General features: G+C 42.3%; 1 protein-coding gene across 11 annotated transcripts in view; it reads left to right on the top strand.

The window, feature by feature from the left end:
- LOC306924708 (uncharacterized protein) overlaps positions 1-18,693 on the top strand; it is a 66,706-nt gene extending 48,013 nt beyond the window's left edge. For 5 of the 11 annotated variants that reach the window (XM_079503319.1, XM_079503318.1, XM_079503317.1 and 2 more), the window contains 8 exons: positions 38-115; positions 2,174-2,212; positions 4,388-4,465; positions 6,486-6,524; positions 10,307-10,381; positions 12,610-12,811; positions 12,960-13,186; positions 15,180-18,693. In XM_079503319.1, coding sequence (XP_079359445.1) covers positions 38-115; positions 2,174-2,212; positions 4,388-4,465; positions 6,486-6,524; positions 10,307-10,381; positions 12,610-12,811; positions 12,960-13,186; positions 15,180-15,203 — 762 coding nt within the window. In that variant the 3' untranslated portion in view covers positions 15,204-18,693. The remainder of the gene's footprint in view (positions 1-37; positions 116-2,173; positions 2,213-4,387; positions 4,466-6,485; positions 6,525-10,306; positions 10,382-12,609; positions 12,812-12,959; positions 13,187-15,179) is intronic. The other 6 variants (XR_013790198.1, XM_079503321.1, XM_079503320.1 and 3 more) reach the window with 6 other exon arrangements.
- The last annotated feature ends 967 nt before the right edge of the window (positions 18,694-19,660 follow it).

Here is a 19,660-nt window from a genome sequence, read left to right as displayed (position 1 = left end):
CGTGATCTGTTCCATTTGTTTGCAATGTCCATTATAGCTTGAGGAAGTAAAGAAACAGTTGGCCAACAGCGAGGAGCATCTCCGGGCCAAAGACAAGGAGCTAGAAGAGACAAAGGTATGCTTCTGTAGTTCTGTAGTAGTCGTCATTGTCATTACCGGTATGTTTTCTTACGGTCTGGCTATGAAAGAGGCCAGCCTTAGGCCTCTTTTAGACGGCGACGGTCTACAGATAAAAAAGTCCTGTTGCGTTCTCATTTTTTATTGACTCTTTACACGAGAACGCACACTTTATGAAAACGCTATAATGTCGCTAGGTGGCGGTAACAGGCTGCCAAATAGACCAGTCACCCACGTATAAGAAGAAGAACCAGGTAGCTCCCCCTTCACGCAACCCTATCGGGTTTTGAATGACGCTTCCAGAACACAACGTGGTTGTGGCCGTCGCTTGCTGCCTGCTTTCTACTAACGCATCGAGATGACAGACAGGCTGACAGGCAGCCCAGAGCATGCAGGCAGAGCGCGCCACGGGATGGTTATACCGTATATTTTATAATACATTAGGCTACATAAACGCTGCTGCCGCGGCTGCCGCCTATCACAATTAAGGCATTTTATTTACATCATGGTTTTACATTCACCATCGCTGATGAGCAGCGCTTTGTAGGCGAGGAGGGAGGCTTGTTCAGGAACTCCATTATATCATATATGGCTCTGCATCAATGTAATAAACATATGCGATGTGAGCCAACGTGAGCCATGATGTCATATGTTTTGCGGATTCAACGTTTTGCCTGTTTACACAGAGAAGGGATAAAACTGCGTTCTCAAAGATTTCCACTCTGGGAGGTGGTTTCAGTTTGTTGCGTTTTCACCTCCTGAAAACGCTGTTCTCGTCTAAAGGGACACCAGCAAACGATGCTTTATTTTGCTGTTTTCTATGAACACCGTTCTCGTCTAAAGACCACCTTAGAGGGTCTCTCCCGAGGTGAGAGGGACTACTAGTAGGACTACTAGTCCTGAAGGCTCACATTCTAATACAGCCAGAAATATTTCATATTTATCACACGTTTTTTTCATTTTCACGATATATACTACAGTATATAGCTATGATAGGTGAATAGAAAGTGCAGAAAGTGAGGATCTAGAAGTCAGAGTGGAGATGTAGTGATACATTATAGATATTGATATTCTCTCATTTAACATGTAAACAAAATGAAATAAGAAGGACGACTCTGGTTTTATTCAATTTTCCGATTTTGATTCTGGAAAGTTATGCAACTTCGGGCATATCTTCCTATATAATGCCTAATTTGCATATTCCAATGTACAATTTCAGTCAATTTGTAATACAATAAATTATTGTCTTCATTTAAGTAATCTACTGTACTGGGGAAGTGTCATGGTGATGTGTGTGCGCACGCGTGCGCATGCGTCCGCCCATCCGACGTTAATGTGATGGATGTTCAGGACTCTGTTAGCATAACCTCAGAAACAAAGAAGACACAATAAACCATATCTTAAGGTCAGACCGCACCAATGCAACTCTTGCTTGGCCTGTGTTAAACCATCCATACCAGTTGATCAATGTATTCTTCTGTGTGGATGCTTTGCACTCTTATTTGACCATGAGCCTGATTTGAATATTTTCTTGTTTAAACTTTTTATGTTATATGGTTTGTTCATGTTTACTATAACGTTGCTGTCCGGAGGACTCCATTTTTAAGGTTTTTGATTTTATTCCATAAATCAGTGCTATTGAACACCCTTTACATCTGTGTGTTATTAGAAAATATTGAACCAATGGAAAGTAGTAAAAAACGCATTGGACAAAACCTCTTAACTCCATTGGACCCTCAAATTGTCTGCTAAAACAGCTAACTCCACCACCTCTCTCCTTCTCATGCAAGTAATTGACAATATCTAAAGTCACAACACTAACTTTGATGAGGCTGTATTGCATCGTTTCCTTAAAAATATATGGTTTTATTAATTTCCTGAAAAATGAACATTTTGGAGTTATGAGGTTTCCTCTGGACAGCAGAGATAAGTACTTAATCTGTCAAAAAAAAAATATATATAATAATAACTGACTCCAGAACTGTAATTCACAGTTAAATGGGGGAACATTCAATTATTTGATGAACCTGATTTTGTTTTACTTTTGTTTTCAAAGGCAGAGAAAACCAAACAGGAAAGACACCTGGGACTGAAGGTAAATGGAAATCGCCTACATGTTGCTTTTCATCTTTCTTTAAAAAAAAGCATCCCTGGCTAAGAAGCCAAATATGCCTTAATATGTTATAATTAACATAAAATAATTTGTTTAAAACACCTTCAATATTTTATTTATTTTCTAAACCGTTCATATTTCACCCATGGAATTTATGGAATGCATGTGCTATGGTTATTGTTATTGAGACGAGTGTGTCAGAGAATGGACTAATAGTCGCTGAAATAAAGGATTTATGCAACTCACGTTAATTGGCTGATAATGTTCCAAACATTCTAATGGTTACCATTAATTTCCAGGGGTGAGTAAACATCTTCTGAATCAAGTAGCAGCGATCCTCTGAAGTGACGCAGTTAATATGTCCAATACTGTCCCCGTTAACAAAGTGCACCGTTCACCGTTGTGCAACAGTCCCGAACAGAGCTATACAATATTATGTATAACTGTCAATTTGGCTATAATCTAGATTACGGTATCGTTTACGTTAATCATTGCCTCTCAAACCCACATACCACGCGTAATGTGCGTTGCCTAACAAAAAGAACAGACATACAAACAATCAACATGCCGCTCGATGGCATGTCGACAGCTTGCAGATCTGTTCGACGAGGCGCATTGAGGCGCGCGCCGTGCTACTATGGGGAAACTGAATAGCTGTACAGCGCTACGATTTGGAATTAACCAAATAGCTGTAGCCAACAGTGGACTGTAACATTGCTTGGTCATCATGTAACTATATTACGTGTATGCAGTGAACATTAACATTAGCGCTTACATATTTATATGGAGCATTTACCGTGGTGACGTTGATTAGGTAATTTAGGTTATTCACCCAGCTGGGTTCAACGAGACAAAAGTGTCTCGTTAAGCCCTGACGTTTCCAAAACAAGCTATTGCGGATGAATCGATGGTCTTATAAAACATTTAAGCATATGGCAAGTTAGCTTAAGTTATATACTTGATGCTGAGCACTAAGCAGCTCATTTGGCTCGCAAATCAGAGGCCAGACAGCGGTAGCAAGTTCAACAACCACCGTTCTATTCTGTCACTTCTCTGGTGCACTGCTGCTCCTCCTCCACCAGTCCGGTCACATAGTAGCCTAAACTGTAAAAGTTAATCACCAACATTCATACAGCTCAGCCCTCTTCATAAATACATTACACAAAAACAGAATTGTTATTTTTATTATAATAAAATTATTTAAAAAAAATAATAATAATAAAGAAAATCACGGAAAATCACAGAGCCCGAGGCTCGGCCCGGCCCGACTAATTATTGTGCATTTTGGGCCCTACCCTACCCAAAAATGTCGGGTAGGGTCGGGTTCGGGCAGAGATTGAGAACTCTACCACACATGGACAAATGACATCATCAACTTGCGACGGGCATTGTCCCGGTGTTTTCAATTTTAATTTGAGTTATAGAGGACAATTATAATGTATTAAGGCATATTTGGCTTATTAGCCAGGGATCCTTTAAAAGAACATTTTATTTTTTTACAATATCCTATATGTTGCGGTGATGACAGCAATGGTTACTGAAGTATGGCCATTTGAAGTGAACGCTGCTTTAACATTCCTGCCGATGCAATTGCAGCACCCAGGTCCACTGTCATACCTGTGCGACCTTGTGTTCAGGAGGTGAAGGTGCATTTCCTCCCCAAAATCATAGTGTTATGCCTCTTTTATGCCACTCGGCCCACTTTGTGAGAAAAGACTACAGCAGTAGCGAACCGTTAGCGAGCGAACCGTTAGCTGAGCCGAATTAATGTGCTTGGTGCTGAATTGTTGGGATCCGATGGTAATTCCCCCCTGGATTCCTTGAATCATGACACAACTCCACATATAGACCCTTCCCATTTGTGCCCAGCTAGATTCTTTGTACCTCCGGTACACATTATCCCTGGAGTCATGTGAGCATGATGTACAGTATCAGTCAGTTCTATCCTATTCCAATTTAATATGATTGACTTACAAAACTTGCCAGCCCTGGGTAGCCAACCTGCTTGTATCTGAATGCTAATTGAAATTAAATTTGTTAATTTCATGCTGTATGTAGCCTTGTGTAATTTATGTATATTTATGCAATTGTGTTATACTGTTTGCTTTGATCCTGTTTGGCATGATCTGTTCCATTTGTTTGCAATGTCCATTATAGCTAAAGGAGGTAAAGAAACAGTTGGCCGACAGCGAGGAGCATCTCCGGGCCAAAGTCAAGGAGCTAGAAGAGACAAAGGTATGCTTCTGTAGTTCTGTAGTAGTCGTCATTGTCATTACCGGTATGTTTTCTTACGGTCTGGCTATGAAAGAGGCCAGCCTTAGGCCTCTTTTAGACGGCGACGGTCTCCAGATAAAAAAGTCCTATTGCGTTCTCATTTTTTATTGACTCTTTACACGAGAACGCACACTTTATGAAAGCGCTATAATGTCGCTAGGTGGCGGTAACGGGCTGCCAAATAGACCAGTCACCCACGTATAAGAAGAAGAACCAGGTAGCTCCCCCTTCACGCAACCCTATCGGGTTTTTAATGACGCTTCCAGAACACAACGTGGTTGTGGCCGTCGCTTGCTGCCTGCTTTCTACTAACGCATCGAGATGACAGACAGGCTGACAGGCAGCCCAGAGCATGCAGGCAGAGCGCGCCACGGGATGGTTATACCGTATATTTTATAATACATTAGGCTACATAAACGCTGCTGCCGCGGCTGCCGCCGCGGCTGCCGCCTATCACAATTAAGGCATTTTATTTACATCATGGTTTTACATTCACCATCGCTGATGAGCAGCGCTTTGTAGGCGAGGAGGGAGGCTTGTTCAGGAACTCCATTATATCATATATGGCTCTGCATCAATGTAATAAACATATGCGATGTGAGCCAACGTGAGCCATGATGTCATACGTTTTGCGGATTCAACGTTTTGCCTGTTTACACAGAGAAGGGATAAAACTGCGTTCTCAAAGATTTCCACTCTGGGAAGTGGTTTCAGTTTGTTGCGTTTTCACCTCCTGAAAACGCTGTTCTCGTCTAAAGGGACACCAGCAAACGATGCTTTATTTTGCTGTTTTCTATGAACACCGTTCTCGTCTAAAGACCACCTTAGAGGGTCTCTCCCGAGGTGAGAGGGACTACTAGTAGGACGTTGTAGGGCGTGCGAAGGCTCACATTCTAATACAGCCAGAAATATTTCATATTTATCACACATTTTTTTCATTTTTACGATATATACTACAGAATATAGCTATGATAGGTGAATAGAAAGTGCAGAAAGTGAGGATCTAGAAGTCATAGTGGAGATGTAGTGATACATTATAGATATTGATATTCTCTCATTTAACATGTAAACAAAATGAAATAAGAAGGACGACTCTGGTTTTATTCAATTTTCCGATTTTGATTCTGGAAAGTTATGCAACTTCGGGCATATCTTCCTATATAATGCCTAATTTGCATATTCCAATGTACAATTTCAGTCAATTTGTAATACAATAAATTATTGTCTTCATTTAAGTAATCTACTGTACTGGGGAAGTGTCATGGTGATGTGTGTGCGCACGCGTGAGCGTGCGTCCGCCCGTCCGACGTTAATGTGATGGATGTTCAGGACTCTGTTAGCATAACCTCAGAAACCAAGAAGACACAATAAACCATATCTTAAGGTCAGACCGCACCAATGCAACTCTTGCTTGGCCTGTGTTAAACCATCCATACCAGTTGATCAATGTATTCTTCTGTGTGGATGCTTTGCACTCTTATTTGAATATTTTCTTGTTTAAACCTTTTATGTTATATGGTTTGTTCATGTATACTTGTATAACGTTGCTGTCCGGAGGACTCCATTTTTGAGGTTTTTGATTTTATTCCATAATTGAACACCCTTTACATCTGTGTGTTATTTGAAAATATTGAACCAATGGAAAGTAGTAAAAAACACATTGGACAAAACCTCTTAACTCCACTGGACCCTCAAATTGTCTGCTAAAACAGCTAACTCCACCACCTCTCTCCTTCTCATGCAAGTAATTGACAATATCTAAAGTCACAACACCAACTTTGATGAGGCTGTATTGCATCGTTTTATTAATTTCCTGAAAAATGAACATTTTGGAGTTATGAGGTTTCTTGAGTACTTAATCTGTCAAAATAAATAAATATATATATAATAATAACTGACTCCAGAACTGTAATTCACAGTTAAATGGGGGAAGATTCAATTATTTGATGAACCTGATTTTTTTCCCCTTTTTTTTTCAAAGGCAGAGAAAACCAAACAGGAAAGACACCTGGGACTGGAGGTAAATGGAAATAGCCTACATGTTGCTTTTCATCTTTCTTTTAAAAAAAAGCATCCCTGGCTAAGAAGCCAAATATGCCTTAATATGTTATAATTAACATAAAATAATTTGTTTAAAACACCTTCAATATTTTATTTATTTTCTAAACCGTTCATATTTCACCCATGGAATTTATGGAATACATGTGCTATGGTTATTGTTATTGAGACGAGTGTGTCAGAGAATGGACTAATAGTCGCTGAAATAAAGGATTTATGCAACTCACGTTAATTGGCTGATAATGTTCCAAACATTCTAATATTATGACAACTGTCAATTTGGCTATAATCTAGATTACGGTATCGTTTACATTAATCATTGCCTCTCAAACCCACATACCACGCGTAATGTGCGTTGCCTTGTAGCAACTGCCACACAAGTTATATATGATTTATTTTTAATATCAACATTTAAAAGGTTATGTTGTATTATTTAATATTTCTAATAACGCCATCTGTCATGGGTAAGGTCCTATATATTCTGTGCTGTCTACGTTGTGATTTTGTTATTATTTGGGGGGTTTTAAAGACTATGTTTATGATTTGATGTATTTTGATTGACACGGGTCTGGAGTTGGACTGACGCCCATAAAGTAGGCAGAGGTTACCGGCTGTCGGGTAAACCTGGGAGAGAGACAGACAAACAAGGAAACAGGGAGTCTACGAGGGACCTGGACATGTTTGTTCTCTAAGTCCAAAACATCTCTTTAAGCTATAGCTACCAGAACGATTGCGCTCACTATATGAAGAGGCCGCTCGAGTCGAGACGTCCTTCTGAACTGGTGAGATCGTTCGTCTTTTATTTATTTATTTACTTATTCGTCCCGCGAGGATCCGAGTCCTGCCACTCACCAGGGCACATTTAGCGCAGCAGCCAGGTTGACATGACAACGATACAAAGACACTCGCACGTGAGTACTGAGAACTCAACGTCTCAAACAACATTTCAGATGGCTCAAACAAACCCGGATCAATTTCAGCTGCTGCTACAATAATAACAACAAATTAAAACTGGACTCACCAAAAAGTTGTCTCACGGTCTCATGAAACAAAACAAACAATAAATCCACCTGTTGGTCTGTGACATCTGTCAAAAAGGCTAATCTACTCGCTGTCGCTATCACGGACACTGATGCCGTCCTCCTCTGTCTCCTCTTTAATTATTATCACCGGGCCGTCTCTCTGGTTTGCATTGAGGAAGATTAGTGTATTAACGTGGGAAGGATGCAGACATGAACGCTGCCGAGTGACTGTGTTCCCTGCCAGGGAAAATACACGTTCGCTGGGAGTGCTGGTTGCTGGAATCGCCAGGTAGGTCTTGGAGAGTTTAGCAAGACGGGGGAAACGACCCTCGTTCTTTGCCCACCACGCCAGCGGGTTTTCCATTGTGGGTATTTGGGGCAACAGTTGGTATTCGCGCAGCTCTTCTGCATTCGTGGTGGGTTTTTTTTGTCCATGCTTTCGTAATGGGGCCCAAACAACTCTTCAAAGTCACTCTCCAGTCTGTCCTTTTTTCTTTGAGTCTCCGGTTCCACTCCAGCGCTGTCCTCGTCCTCGGCATCATCATCTATGGTGAAAATTAAGAGACATTAATTGCGTTGTTTTATTTATTTATTTCTTATCTATTCAACTAGTCCTAGGCCTAGGCTACTTAGCTACAATTATTTGCACTATAATGATATAGTAGCAATATAGTAAGCAATATAATATAGTGAGCAAATATAATATAATGAGAAATATAATGCAATTTAATATATTGTATAATAATAATAATAATAATAAAATATAGTGAGCATGAGCAATTTTAAATAATATATTGTATCATAATTCTTGCTATTAGCAAACATTAGTGGGGTTTTGATTGGGATTCATTTAGTTCATGATCATCACCTGTCGCTCCAGGATTGGGTTGTTCGTCTTCTCCCGGTACCAGGTCGTCCAGATGCGCCCAGGCTTCCTCTCTGATATTGGCTGGGAGGAATTTGAGTTGTTTGAACCGGGGGTCCAGCATGCATGCCGTGATTGGGATGGATTTAGCCAAATCATCAGTCGACTCCAACTTGAAGCGTGTTATGAGCTGGTTCTTCACGGTGGTCTTGAATGTGCGGGTAATAGCCAAATCGTTCTCTTTCGCTCTCAGCGTGTTGTCAACCAGGTTGAGTATGACGGGATAGACGAACGACAGCCCGACGTGCGCCTGACCGCACATTATGGTTGTTGCCTTGGCCAGAGGCCTCAGTACAGGTAATAGCTGCTCCATTAAATCCCACTGGTTGCTTTTAAGGGACAGGGCCTTTTTCTGGGACGGCTTCGTTGTCCCCTCGTCGCTTAGAACGGCCTGTACTGGGATGCGCTGCTCGAACAGACATTCCACCATGGTGAACGTGGAATTTCAGCGAGTCGCGCAATCGTTTTGGAGTTTGCGGGGATTCTTACCCAGACTTTGCTGACATTTCTTCAAAGCACAATGTGCAACTGATGAGTGGCGGAAATGTCCGACAAGACGCCTAGCAGCAGTTGTAGTCTTCGCAACATCAGGTAAATCTAACCCCTTTTTTATGGCTAGTTGAAGGGTGTGCCCTGTGCATCCAAGGTGGCTGGGAAAATGTTGACAGAGGTCCATTGCCAAATTCATGCTGCTTGCGTTGTCATGAACAGTGGAAAAGACACTCAAGTTCCACTCCTTTATGGTTTCTGTCAGCTTTTCGGCAATATTTATAGCAGTGTGTCTCTCGGTCATGTTGTCTGTTAGCAGCACTCTTGATTTGATGTCCCATGGGTCTGTGATGTAGTGAGCGGTCACTGTAATATAAGGATCCATAGTGCAAGATGTCCACAGGTCGGTAGTGAGAGAGACACTTTTACCTTCGATCTCCTCGGCAATGTTGCCTCTCAAAGTTTTGTACTGCCTGTTGATGGTCTTCCAGACTGTAGTATGACACGGGATTGTATAGTTTGGCTCGAAAAACTTTATTAATTCCATGAAGCCTTCTCCATGAAGAGCAGCAATTGGTCGGCAATCTTTGACAATAAAGTTGATAAGTAATTCTGTTATCTTCTTTCTTCTCTTGTCTGTGAGTGGGCGTTGGGAATAATCTCCCATGGTGGTCTGCTGCGGTGCAGTCTGCTTGGTGCTGGCCGCCGCGGTGCTGTTGGCCGCGGCGGTGCTGCTGCTGGGAAGCGGGTGTTTCCCATTCAGGTGGTTAGACATAGAAGACGTATTGCTGTTGTACTTGAGTGCAATCTTACATCATTTGCACACCACCGTGTGATTGTCCTTGTCTTCGGTAAAATACTGCCACACAACTGAATTACGAGCCCGTTTAGCTGGGACTGGAGCGGTCGCACCATGTTCTGTGTTTGTTGTAGCCATGCTTCTTGTTACTTTGGGGCGGAAGCAGTGTGCAGGTTGGGTCCGGGTTGGGTCACAGTCACACATGCCGTTTCCGGTCTGGCTGGTTTTATTATAATATTTGTAGATTTAAAAACGGTGTACATTGGTGTCTATAATCTATCTGATAATTAGTAGATATTGAGGCCCACAAAAACGGGATTTTTTTTTTTAATCAACTAGTCGACCAGTACCAACGAGGTCAACTAGTGGTTTTACTAGTCAACTATTAAACTAGTCGACTAGTTGGTTAATGCCCTAGTGTGGACATAAATAAACGGTTAAAATGTAGACGTTTCAGAGATCCACATGGGAGCCACGCCATGATTGTACCATCTTATCTTGTCCTGTAGGAGCAGGCACAACAAACCCAGGAAGAAATGAAGGCGGAACTTCAATGTAGCGTTTGCGCAGGGCTCTTCATAGAGGTAACTATGAAGTCATTTGTTAATCAGTTTAAGAATGGCATATCTCAACACATTTATTCATCCTTTCCTTTTTTCCCCTTTCTGTTCACAAATCCTTTTAACACTTTAATTGCCCGGAACTATTTAATCCATTACATTCATGCGCCCAGTCGATTTATAAACACGCCTTTTCCGGACGGACCGGCCGGAAGTTCATGATGTTGTGTAGCAGCTAACAATAGCCACAGCACTTTAGAATCGATCGACAACAACGGGAGACAAGAATAAATCTATCGAGACTAGCGACTGGACCGCGGAGCTCCGTCTAACACAGGATATTTTTTCAGAAAAAGACGGGATGATTTAGATCGGGATTTATGAACGTTTTAAGATTTTCGTTTTCATCAGCTAAACAGAGGAGGGAGTTTTTTGATGACGTCTCAGTCTTGCGCGTCACCGAGGAGAGCCCAGCAGGCGCGCCTGGGCTATACAGCCAGGCGATCTGTTCTCGTATCAATAAACTTCGTCTTTAGGACAATACTTCGTCCTGAGCGTCGGGCGTTACTAATAGAAAGGACAAAGAACTTCGTCCTGGGCGATTAATCTGTTAATGTGGTAGCCTGTTAACACCTTGGAGGCGCAAGACGGAGATCACCGTCAAGTTCAAGTGCACGGTCATTTGGAGACGGAGATTGATTAATCTCCGTCCAATTACATTACATTACATTACATTACATTACAGTCATTTAGCAGACGCTTTTATCCAAAGCGACTTACAATAAGTGTATTCAACATAGGTAGGGAACAAAAACTACTAATCACCAGAAGTCTTTAGTGCATTTTCTGCAAAAACAAGCAACCAAGAGTATACCTAGCGCTAAGGTAAAAGTGCAATATATCAGCTACCTATTTCCTTAAACAGATGAGACAAAATAGCTAAATCAAATGAGCATGAGCTAAAACAATTAAGTGTATCGACTAAACAAGATCCAATAAACAATACAACAATAGAAAACAAGCGTTCGTACAACTAGTTAACAACAAGTAGGTCAGGCAGAGAGGAAGGGTAGTGTTTCCTGAAGAGGTGGGTTTTCAACCTGCGGCGAAATATGGGCAGTGACTCTGCTGTCCTAACATCAGTGGGGAGTTCATTCCACCACTGTGGGGCCAGAACAGAAAAGAGTCGTGACCGTGTGGATCGGCCAGAAGGACCCTTGAGTGACGAGGCAATCAGTCGCCCCGAGGTGGCAGACCGAAGTGGTCGGGCAGGGGTGTAGGCATCGACCATAGCCCGGAGGTAGGAAGGAGCTGTTCCTTTCACTGCCCTATAGGCTAACACCAGGGTTTTGAACTGGATGCGGGCCGCTACGGGGAGCCAGTGTAGAGAACGGAGAAGGATGGTTGTGTGGGAGAACTTGGGGCGGTTGAACACCAGACGAGCCGCAGCTTTCTGAACAAGCTCCAGAGGTCTGATGGCAGATGCCGGAGCACCAGCAAGGAGGGAGTTGCAGTAGTCCAGGCGGGAGATGACGAGAGCCTGGATGAGCACCTGGGCTGCCTTCTCCGTGAGGAAGGGGCGAATCCTCCTGATGTTGTAGAGGAGGAATCTGCAGGACCTTGTCACTGATGCGACACTGACAATTAGTGCTATGAAAACTGAAAACTGATCGCATCGCTCTACAGCCTAGAGGCGCTTGTTGCGCAATCCTCGGTGTTGCACAACAGTGACACGTCATCGAAAATGTTCCCTGCCTGTTTAGCTGACGACAACGAAAATCTTAAAACATTCATAACTCGCGATCTAAATCATCCCGTCTAATTATGAAAAAAGATCCTGTGTTAGACGGCCCTCCGCTGTCCAGTCGCTAGTCGCGATAGATTTATTCTTACCTCCCGTTGTTGTCGATCGACTCTAGAGTGGTGTGGCTATTGTTAGCTGCTACACACACATTCACAACAACATCCGGTCCGTCGGTAAAAGTGGTCCGGGCGCTATAAACGATGGGCACATTTTATTAATGGATTAAATAGGCCCGGGCCCTCAGGGTGTTAACCTCAATCATCTTGAACAGAGAACTAAACATTTGATTGAACCAGTAGAATATATGTATAGATACACACTTTATTATGTTTATATTATAGTCTTTCAGAAACTGTCCTTGCTTTTTAAGTACGTCTGAAAACCTACACTAACCCTCTTCCTTGCACTGACAATGATGTGTGTTTTAATTGACTTCCCCACCTTGTAGCCAGTCATCCTGAACTGCGCCCACAGCTTCTGCACTTACTGCATCAGGAAGTGCCGTGAAGTGAAAAACGAATGTCCCCTATGCCGAGAGCCAGTGCAGTATCAGACCCGCAACCTGGTGATGGAAAAATGCATGGAGCGCATCGTGCAACGGCTCTCCCCCGACGAGAAAGCCATGCGCCACCGAGAGATCACAGAGAGGGGTAAGAGCTCAATTTAGCTTCATTGGTATCCTCCTGTTGACTTGGTTGTGCATTGTGGGATATGGAACAAAATGCATGGAGGTACTTCTGTCTTCGATATACACTGCCTAATAAAATGAACATGCTCCTTTTGTGTGTGTTTTGCCAGCAGCCAACCAGGACGAGACTCGAGAGACTCCAGACCCAATGGAGGTGTCCCCTGCCCAGGATATGTTGTCCCCTTCCCAGGACGTTTTGTACCTCCATGCCAGTATCATCAGCCCTATTGATGGCGTGTACAGTAACAGCCCTGGTTCTCCATACGTCAACAGTCCTGCATACAGTAACATGCCTACTCCACAGAGTGTTAGTTCTACTGCATCTGAGAATGAAGAGGTGAGATAAGCTTGTTCCATATTAAAAAATAAAAACCATAATCACGAATATATCTATATATATATGTTTTGCCTGATATATTCAATCCATAATCATCCTTAACTGAACCTTACAAATGACCAACTTCCAAGAGAACCTATTACCAGTAAGACGCCCGAGGGCGAGAAGCGACCTCGCCCTATGGAGCGGGTCTTGAGTGTACAGGTTACGATGGGGTCAGATCAACATATGGAATGTCAGAACAGGTGTGTGTGTGTGTGTGTGTGTGTGTGTGTGTGGGGGGGGGGGGGGGGGGGGGGGCAGTACTTAGTTCAGACTAGTCATTGGTCTGACAACGTACCTCAAACCCTAACCTAACCGCAAGCACGGGAGCAGCGCATGTTCGAGCGGTTCCCGCATGTCGGACTAATGCTCCGTCGGAATTACGTGCGGATCCCGTTGCGTGTGTGAGAGAGAGAGAGAGAGTAAGATTCTATTAAACATGCACACACTAACAATATTTTAAAATAAGAGGCATCTGGGGGAAGGGTTTGTTCTCCGGGGGAAATGTCTTTCCAGGCCAGAAGTTACTAGAATAAAAGAGAAAAAATGGCCTACAAATAATCTGTTCTAGTATAGTTCATGTTTTCTTCTTTTTTTTACCTTTTTTTTTGGATTGAATATTTGTAGGGGAAAGGAGTATTTTCATTTCCCAATGTCACATTCTATCTTTGTATCCACTACAGCTGCAGCATGGCTCTGTAGGCAAGGAGTCTGGCGTGTGTTTCAGCCCAAAGTTAAATATTTCAGAAAATATAAAACCGTTACTGTATGAGTGTATGTGAAAACCTTTTAGCAGAAGGCCGATGCACACCTCAGAAGGCTAGTGACAGGTGAAATGAAATGAAATGAAATGAAATCTATATTTACCCAGGGTATCTGGGCTAAGCTCAAGAACTTGTTTCCAGCCAGGCCCTGCTCATAGAACACATTTCATCGTAGTGGTTGATGCCTTGTTCAAGGGCATTTCAGCGGTGGTAATTTTAACGTGTCGGACGGCTGGTTCGAACTGGGAACCTTCCGGTATCTAGACCGCGCCGCTATCCGTTCGGCCACCGCTGCCACCAGGTGCACACCTCAGAAGGCTAGTGACAGGTGCACACCTCAGAAGGCTAGTGACAGGTGCACACCTCAGAAGGCTAGTGACAGGTGCGTAGGGCAATAGAGCGTCGCAGTCCCGCCCCTTACCATGGACCAGGAAATGAATCCCAATGCATTTTTCCCATAGACATTTCGTAAAGTATTTATTTAAAGACCTTTTAAGCGTCGTACGAAGCCAACTCGAGTCGTGACAAATCATGACAACACACACAATATTTTGGACCAAACAAATAATTACATAGAAGAAAAACAACAAAAAAAGTGTTGTAACCTGCCGTTTTTTTCTTCTTTCTAATTATTTTCTCGGCCCCAAAAATTGTGTTTGTTGTCATGATTTGTCACGACTCGAGTTGGCTTTGTCCGCGGCGTAAACGTCTTTAAATAAATACTTTCTGAAATGTCTATGAGGAAAATGAACGGAGAATCATTTCCTGGTCCATGGTAGGGGGCGGGACTGCAACGCTCTATAGAGCATACATTAAAAAGGGTATCTTTGAAAAACAAAGAAAAAGGTCCCGCACACTGTCAGACACTTGCCAAAATGTTGCTCTTTATTGGGTCGACGTTTCGGTCGATTAGACCTTCATCAGGACACACAATACAGGGCATAATAACCACTAATTGGTGGTTAAGATACCCTTTGTATGTGAAAACAGCCATGGCAGAATATACAAGACATTTGACACCGCGTAGCGGTCCAGCAGTTATATTAGACCTGCTCAGACACAGTCGCCCGAAGTCCCTCTTTTAGAAGACTCTGAAGTCTCCTATAGGAGGTCCTGCCTCCTGTACAGAGCCACACACACAGTAAACAATAAACAAATCAGCATTCTCCTTTTCTGTGTTTTTCCAGCCGAGCCGTTCTTGGCGACCCTGAGGACGTGTTGGTGATCCCAGCCCAGGCAGCGACTGATTAACATGATGATGTCATTTTTCAAACTAGTCACCAACCTTGGTGTTAAATGATTTCAAGCTTGACAAACCTATACTGTGTCTAGTTTAAGCTGATAAAATGATCAGCTGAGGCTTTTTCTCTTTAAAGAAATTAAGTAATTTTTTGCCTTTTCTATGTATTTTTTTATTTAACTTCAAACATCCATGCTTTTATCTCTACTGTAATGCAATGTACGTCGTCGGTTAAGTAGTGGTGTCAAAAACAATCGATTCAGCAATGCATCGCAATTCGTCCGTGCACAATTCTGCATCGATGTCGGCAGCAACGTGACGCTCATGCAGACGTGCTGAGAGACGATGGCGTAAGGACAGACTACATGTATTAGGGGTGTAAAAAAATCGATTCGAATTAGAATCGTGATTCCGTTATGAACGATTCAAAATTGATTCATAATTTCCAAAAATCGATTTAAGCTTACCCTAATCACAGTAAACATCATGTCTTCAGTCATTTTCAAGTTACTGTAGTCACTTCAGTTCAAGACTGGAGTAGATTGTGATGAAATCCTATGTATTGAATCGAGAATCATTTTGAATAGAAAATCATTTTGAACCTGGAAAAAAAATGCTTTTGAATTTATAAAAAAATCGTTTTTGGATTGAGAATCGATTTTGAATCGAATCGTGACCCCAAGAATCGGAATCGAATCGAATCGTGGGACACCCAAAGATTCACAGCCCTAACATGTATCTCTAGATAGACTTTCGTAGCTGCCTTTCTGACTATCAGCAAGCTGTAATGGCTGCAAAAACAGAATATATTGCCAACCTATAGTTACTGTGAACAGCAGCAAGCCCCAGGTTCTTTTTAACATTTTTAAATAGTTTTTGATGCGGTTGGTTGATGTGGTGTCCTGCTGTTGATCAACACTTCAATCACGTCTGGCTGTGTCCCATACACTGACACCACGGCGCGTAATCAGCGCCTCAAACAGTGACTCCGCCCACCCCCGGGGGAAGTTGTGATTTGCGCTCGTTCACTGCAATGCAATTTGCGGCATTTTCAAAACAATATTGAGCAGAGTAGCGATTATCAAAAGTATTTGCAATGCCATACGTTGAAAGATCTGTTGCCCGTGGACAAGGCACGCTACCTCCGCAAGTTAGATAGCATCGGCATAGATGTTTGTCGTCCCCCCCCCCCCCCCCCCCCCCCTGCATGGCTCCATAGAGATGGAGCCATGCAGCCGAGGGATGGATGGGCGGTCTCACTGCTCCAGTATGAGTTGTTTTTATATATTCACATAGTGTTGTTTCTGCTCTAACCATCATTATTATCAGTTGTCAGATTGTTCTGTAACTTACATTTAAGTCAAATGACCACCATGTAATATAAGTATAAACACACCTGTTCAAAATAAATTTAAGTAGCAGGCCTCGCATTCAAAATGTGAATTAAAGTAGGCTACAAAAGTATTGTGTAGTACCGTAGGCCTATAGTTAACTAAAACTAATGAAATAACAAAAACTATGATTGACAGAACATTTTAGTTTACTAAAATACAAATAAGGCTATTATATACAAAAACCCTTGACTAACAAAACTAACTAAAACAACATATATCGTACAAGGAATTTGACTGATTTATTTTTCCTCAGACACACAAATGGTGGATGAAATGCATGACAAATGATGCCTATAGGCCTATACTTTTATTAGAGTCATTACGGAGAAGGGAATAACGGAGATAATTTAGTTTCACTCATGATAATATGATCAGCTTTTACAATTAAAAACAGCCTATAATATGTTTTGTAAATGTGAAATATATCCAAGAACAAATATATCCAAGAACAAGTCATAGGCAAGAGTCATAACCAGGAGATCCAAGATCAGATAGGGATTCAGAAGCAGGTAATCAGGCAGGAGTTCACATGTGTTTTACCTTTGGGCGGGAACCCGTTTTGGTGTTAGCATTATGTTATGCTTTAGCTATTGAAAAATAGCAGATCTACAAGCTCATAGCGCGCCACCGAGTGGCGCGCTACGAGCTTGTAGGTCTGCTATTTTTGAAAAATCGAAGAACGACTGACAGAAACATAGCTTTTTCAGAAAACTGTCAGGATTTAGAAAACATTTTTAGAATCTGATCTCAGGTCAAAATGGGTTAAGTATCAATGCACCACATTATGTGACACGTCGTGTTCTTGTAGAGGTGCTATTTTTGAATAGGTGAAAATATTAGGGATGTCCCGATACACTTTTTTCGTTCCCGATCCGATTCCGATACCACAATTTCTGTGTTCGCCGATACCAGAGAATATTATTTATTATAATAAAAATAATAAAATTACTTATTTTATCTTGTGATAATAGCAGACTCCTCACTCAAATGTGCACTTGCAGTTTGGGCAAATCAAAGGAAAAGAACAAATACCTACACACTGTCTTCAAATGCAGTGGGGAAAAAAGCCTTGCTTTTTATAGTTTGGGCAACTCCAAAGCAAACTCCACACGCCCCAACATTTTATATTCACCTGCCATAGTGTCAACCCCTTACCCCTGTGTCGGATCTGTGGTTCGACTGGCATATTCGCCGACCAAAAAGGGCCGATACTGATACTTTTCCGATACCGATAACCGTATCGGGACATCTCTAGGGCCTCACTCAGACCTTTAATGCATTGCTGAATGGTTGCTGTATGAATGCTGTGAGTGTCATGGCCGCCTCAATGCATTTCCAATGGAAGTCACATGGTTTGAGGACTACATTTTGGACTACAAGCTGTTGTATGACTTTCGGCTGTGTTTCGACTGCGCCCCTCCCCCTCATACAACACAAGTGTTGTGTCAGACCATGTGACTCCCATTGGAAATGCAACCACTGCTTTGACACAGAATCAGATGTCAGTGTTGGAAAAGTTACTCAAAAACAGTATAGAGGGTATGCACATCCATAAAGTGAATGGCAAATCGAGTGGCAAAGTGAGTGACAAAGTGAGTTTAATGTCATTTAACGTTGTTTAATGCAATCAAATACAACTTTTCTGTGTGGATGTATGGGCCGTCAAGGCCAGAAAGTCGTTTTTTTGCAACTCAGTAACTTCCGGGTTTGATGATGTCACACGCATACCCTCTGTTGTGATATTAGCCCATGCACAGTACATCTAAAGGTGGCCTTACACTAGCCGATAATCGGGCATTTGAAATCTGACAGCACCACACACTACAGGATAATCGGTGCGGGGCCGAGCAAATATCAAACATTCTTGATGTTGATCGGGCCGATCCCGATCGCGCGCGGGGGGTGCCCGATTGAGTCGGGCACCCCCCGAGCGTCAAAAATGCCCGATTATCGGCTAGTGTAAGGCCACCTTTAGTCTATGTACTTGAACTTGAGATACAGTGTACTTGATATGTATTGTGTACTGCCGGTACTGTAGCATGCTTTATAGATAGGCTACGAGAGACATCTAGGCGACAGCAAGGTCAGCCTTGCTGCAGTAGGCACGTTCTTCTGTCTCATATCTTATTGTTACGTCATTATGATCCAGCACTATATATGTTTCATGTTTGTGTAATAAACTTTGTGAACCTTAGCGTGATACTGTCTCGTGTCTCGTTAATTTGTTCTCCCGGGTACCCGCCGGCCGCCGCCGCAGTCGCCGTACCAAAGTAATACTTCAACAGGATTGTCACACACCACCCAGCCTGCACACACTACCTGTCTGTCAACCCAGACGAGGGTCCCGTATTTAGATTACAACACCCTCTATACCCATTATATATAGTTACTTATTACCCCCTGCCAAAAGTAACTGGTCACTTATTACTTTACTTTACTTCTTTCTTTTTTTTGCAGTAATTGCATCTTTTATTCCCAAACGTCTCACACTACACAGTACTAAAAGTAAAAGTACTCATTGTGCAGAATATGCCATTTCACAAGTTCAAAATGTGTATAAAATCTATTGAAAATAGCCGCTCTAGCAAATACCTCAAAATTGTGCTTAAGTACAGTACTTAAGTAAAAGTACTTTCCACCACTGGTTTCAAATGTATTTAACTCAAACTATACCCCTTTCTTTGTACTATAGAGAGTATGCACATGCATGATTTTCCCATCAGGACACGCCCCCCTCATCTAGACTCAGTGGCAAAACATTGAGCATGCTGCTCAATGTTTGGAGTTTGTTTGGAATGAATGGAGTGTTGGAGTTTGGAAGCTCTCGTTGGAAATCACTCAACCGTCCTGTGTACCACGTGTTTCTAAATGTCACATAATGCAGGAGGCAGCAAAATGTTGTGTTATTGAAAACAAGCACTTCCAAACTCTGACACTCTGACAATCAAATGCAGGGCATTTCTTGACAGAAAGTAGCTCATAACATTTCTATGGTGGATTTTTATGAAACAAAAACTTTGCAGATAGAAAGAGG

Source organism: Electrona antarctica (genome assembly GCF_951216825.1).
Source record: "Electrona antarctica genome assembly, chromosome: 6".
Taxonomy (NCBI): domain Eukaryota; kingdom Metazoa; phylum Chordata; class Actinopteri; order Myctophiformes; family Myctophidae; genus Electrona; species Electrona antarctica.
The sequence above is the reverse complement of the archived record's forward strand: the minus strand, read 5'-3'. Positions and strand labels throughout refer to the sequence as shown.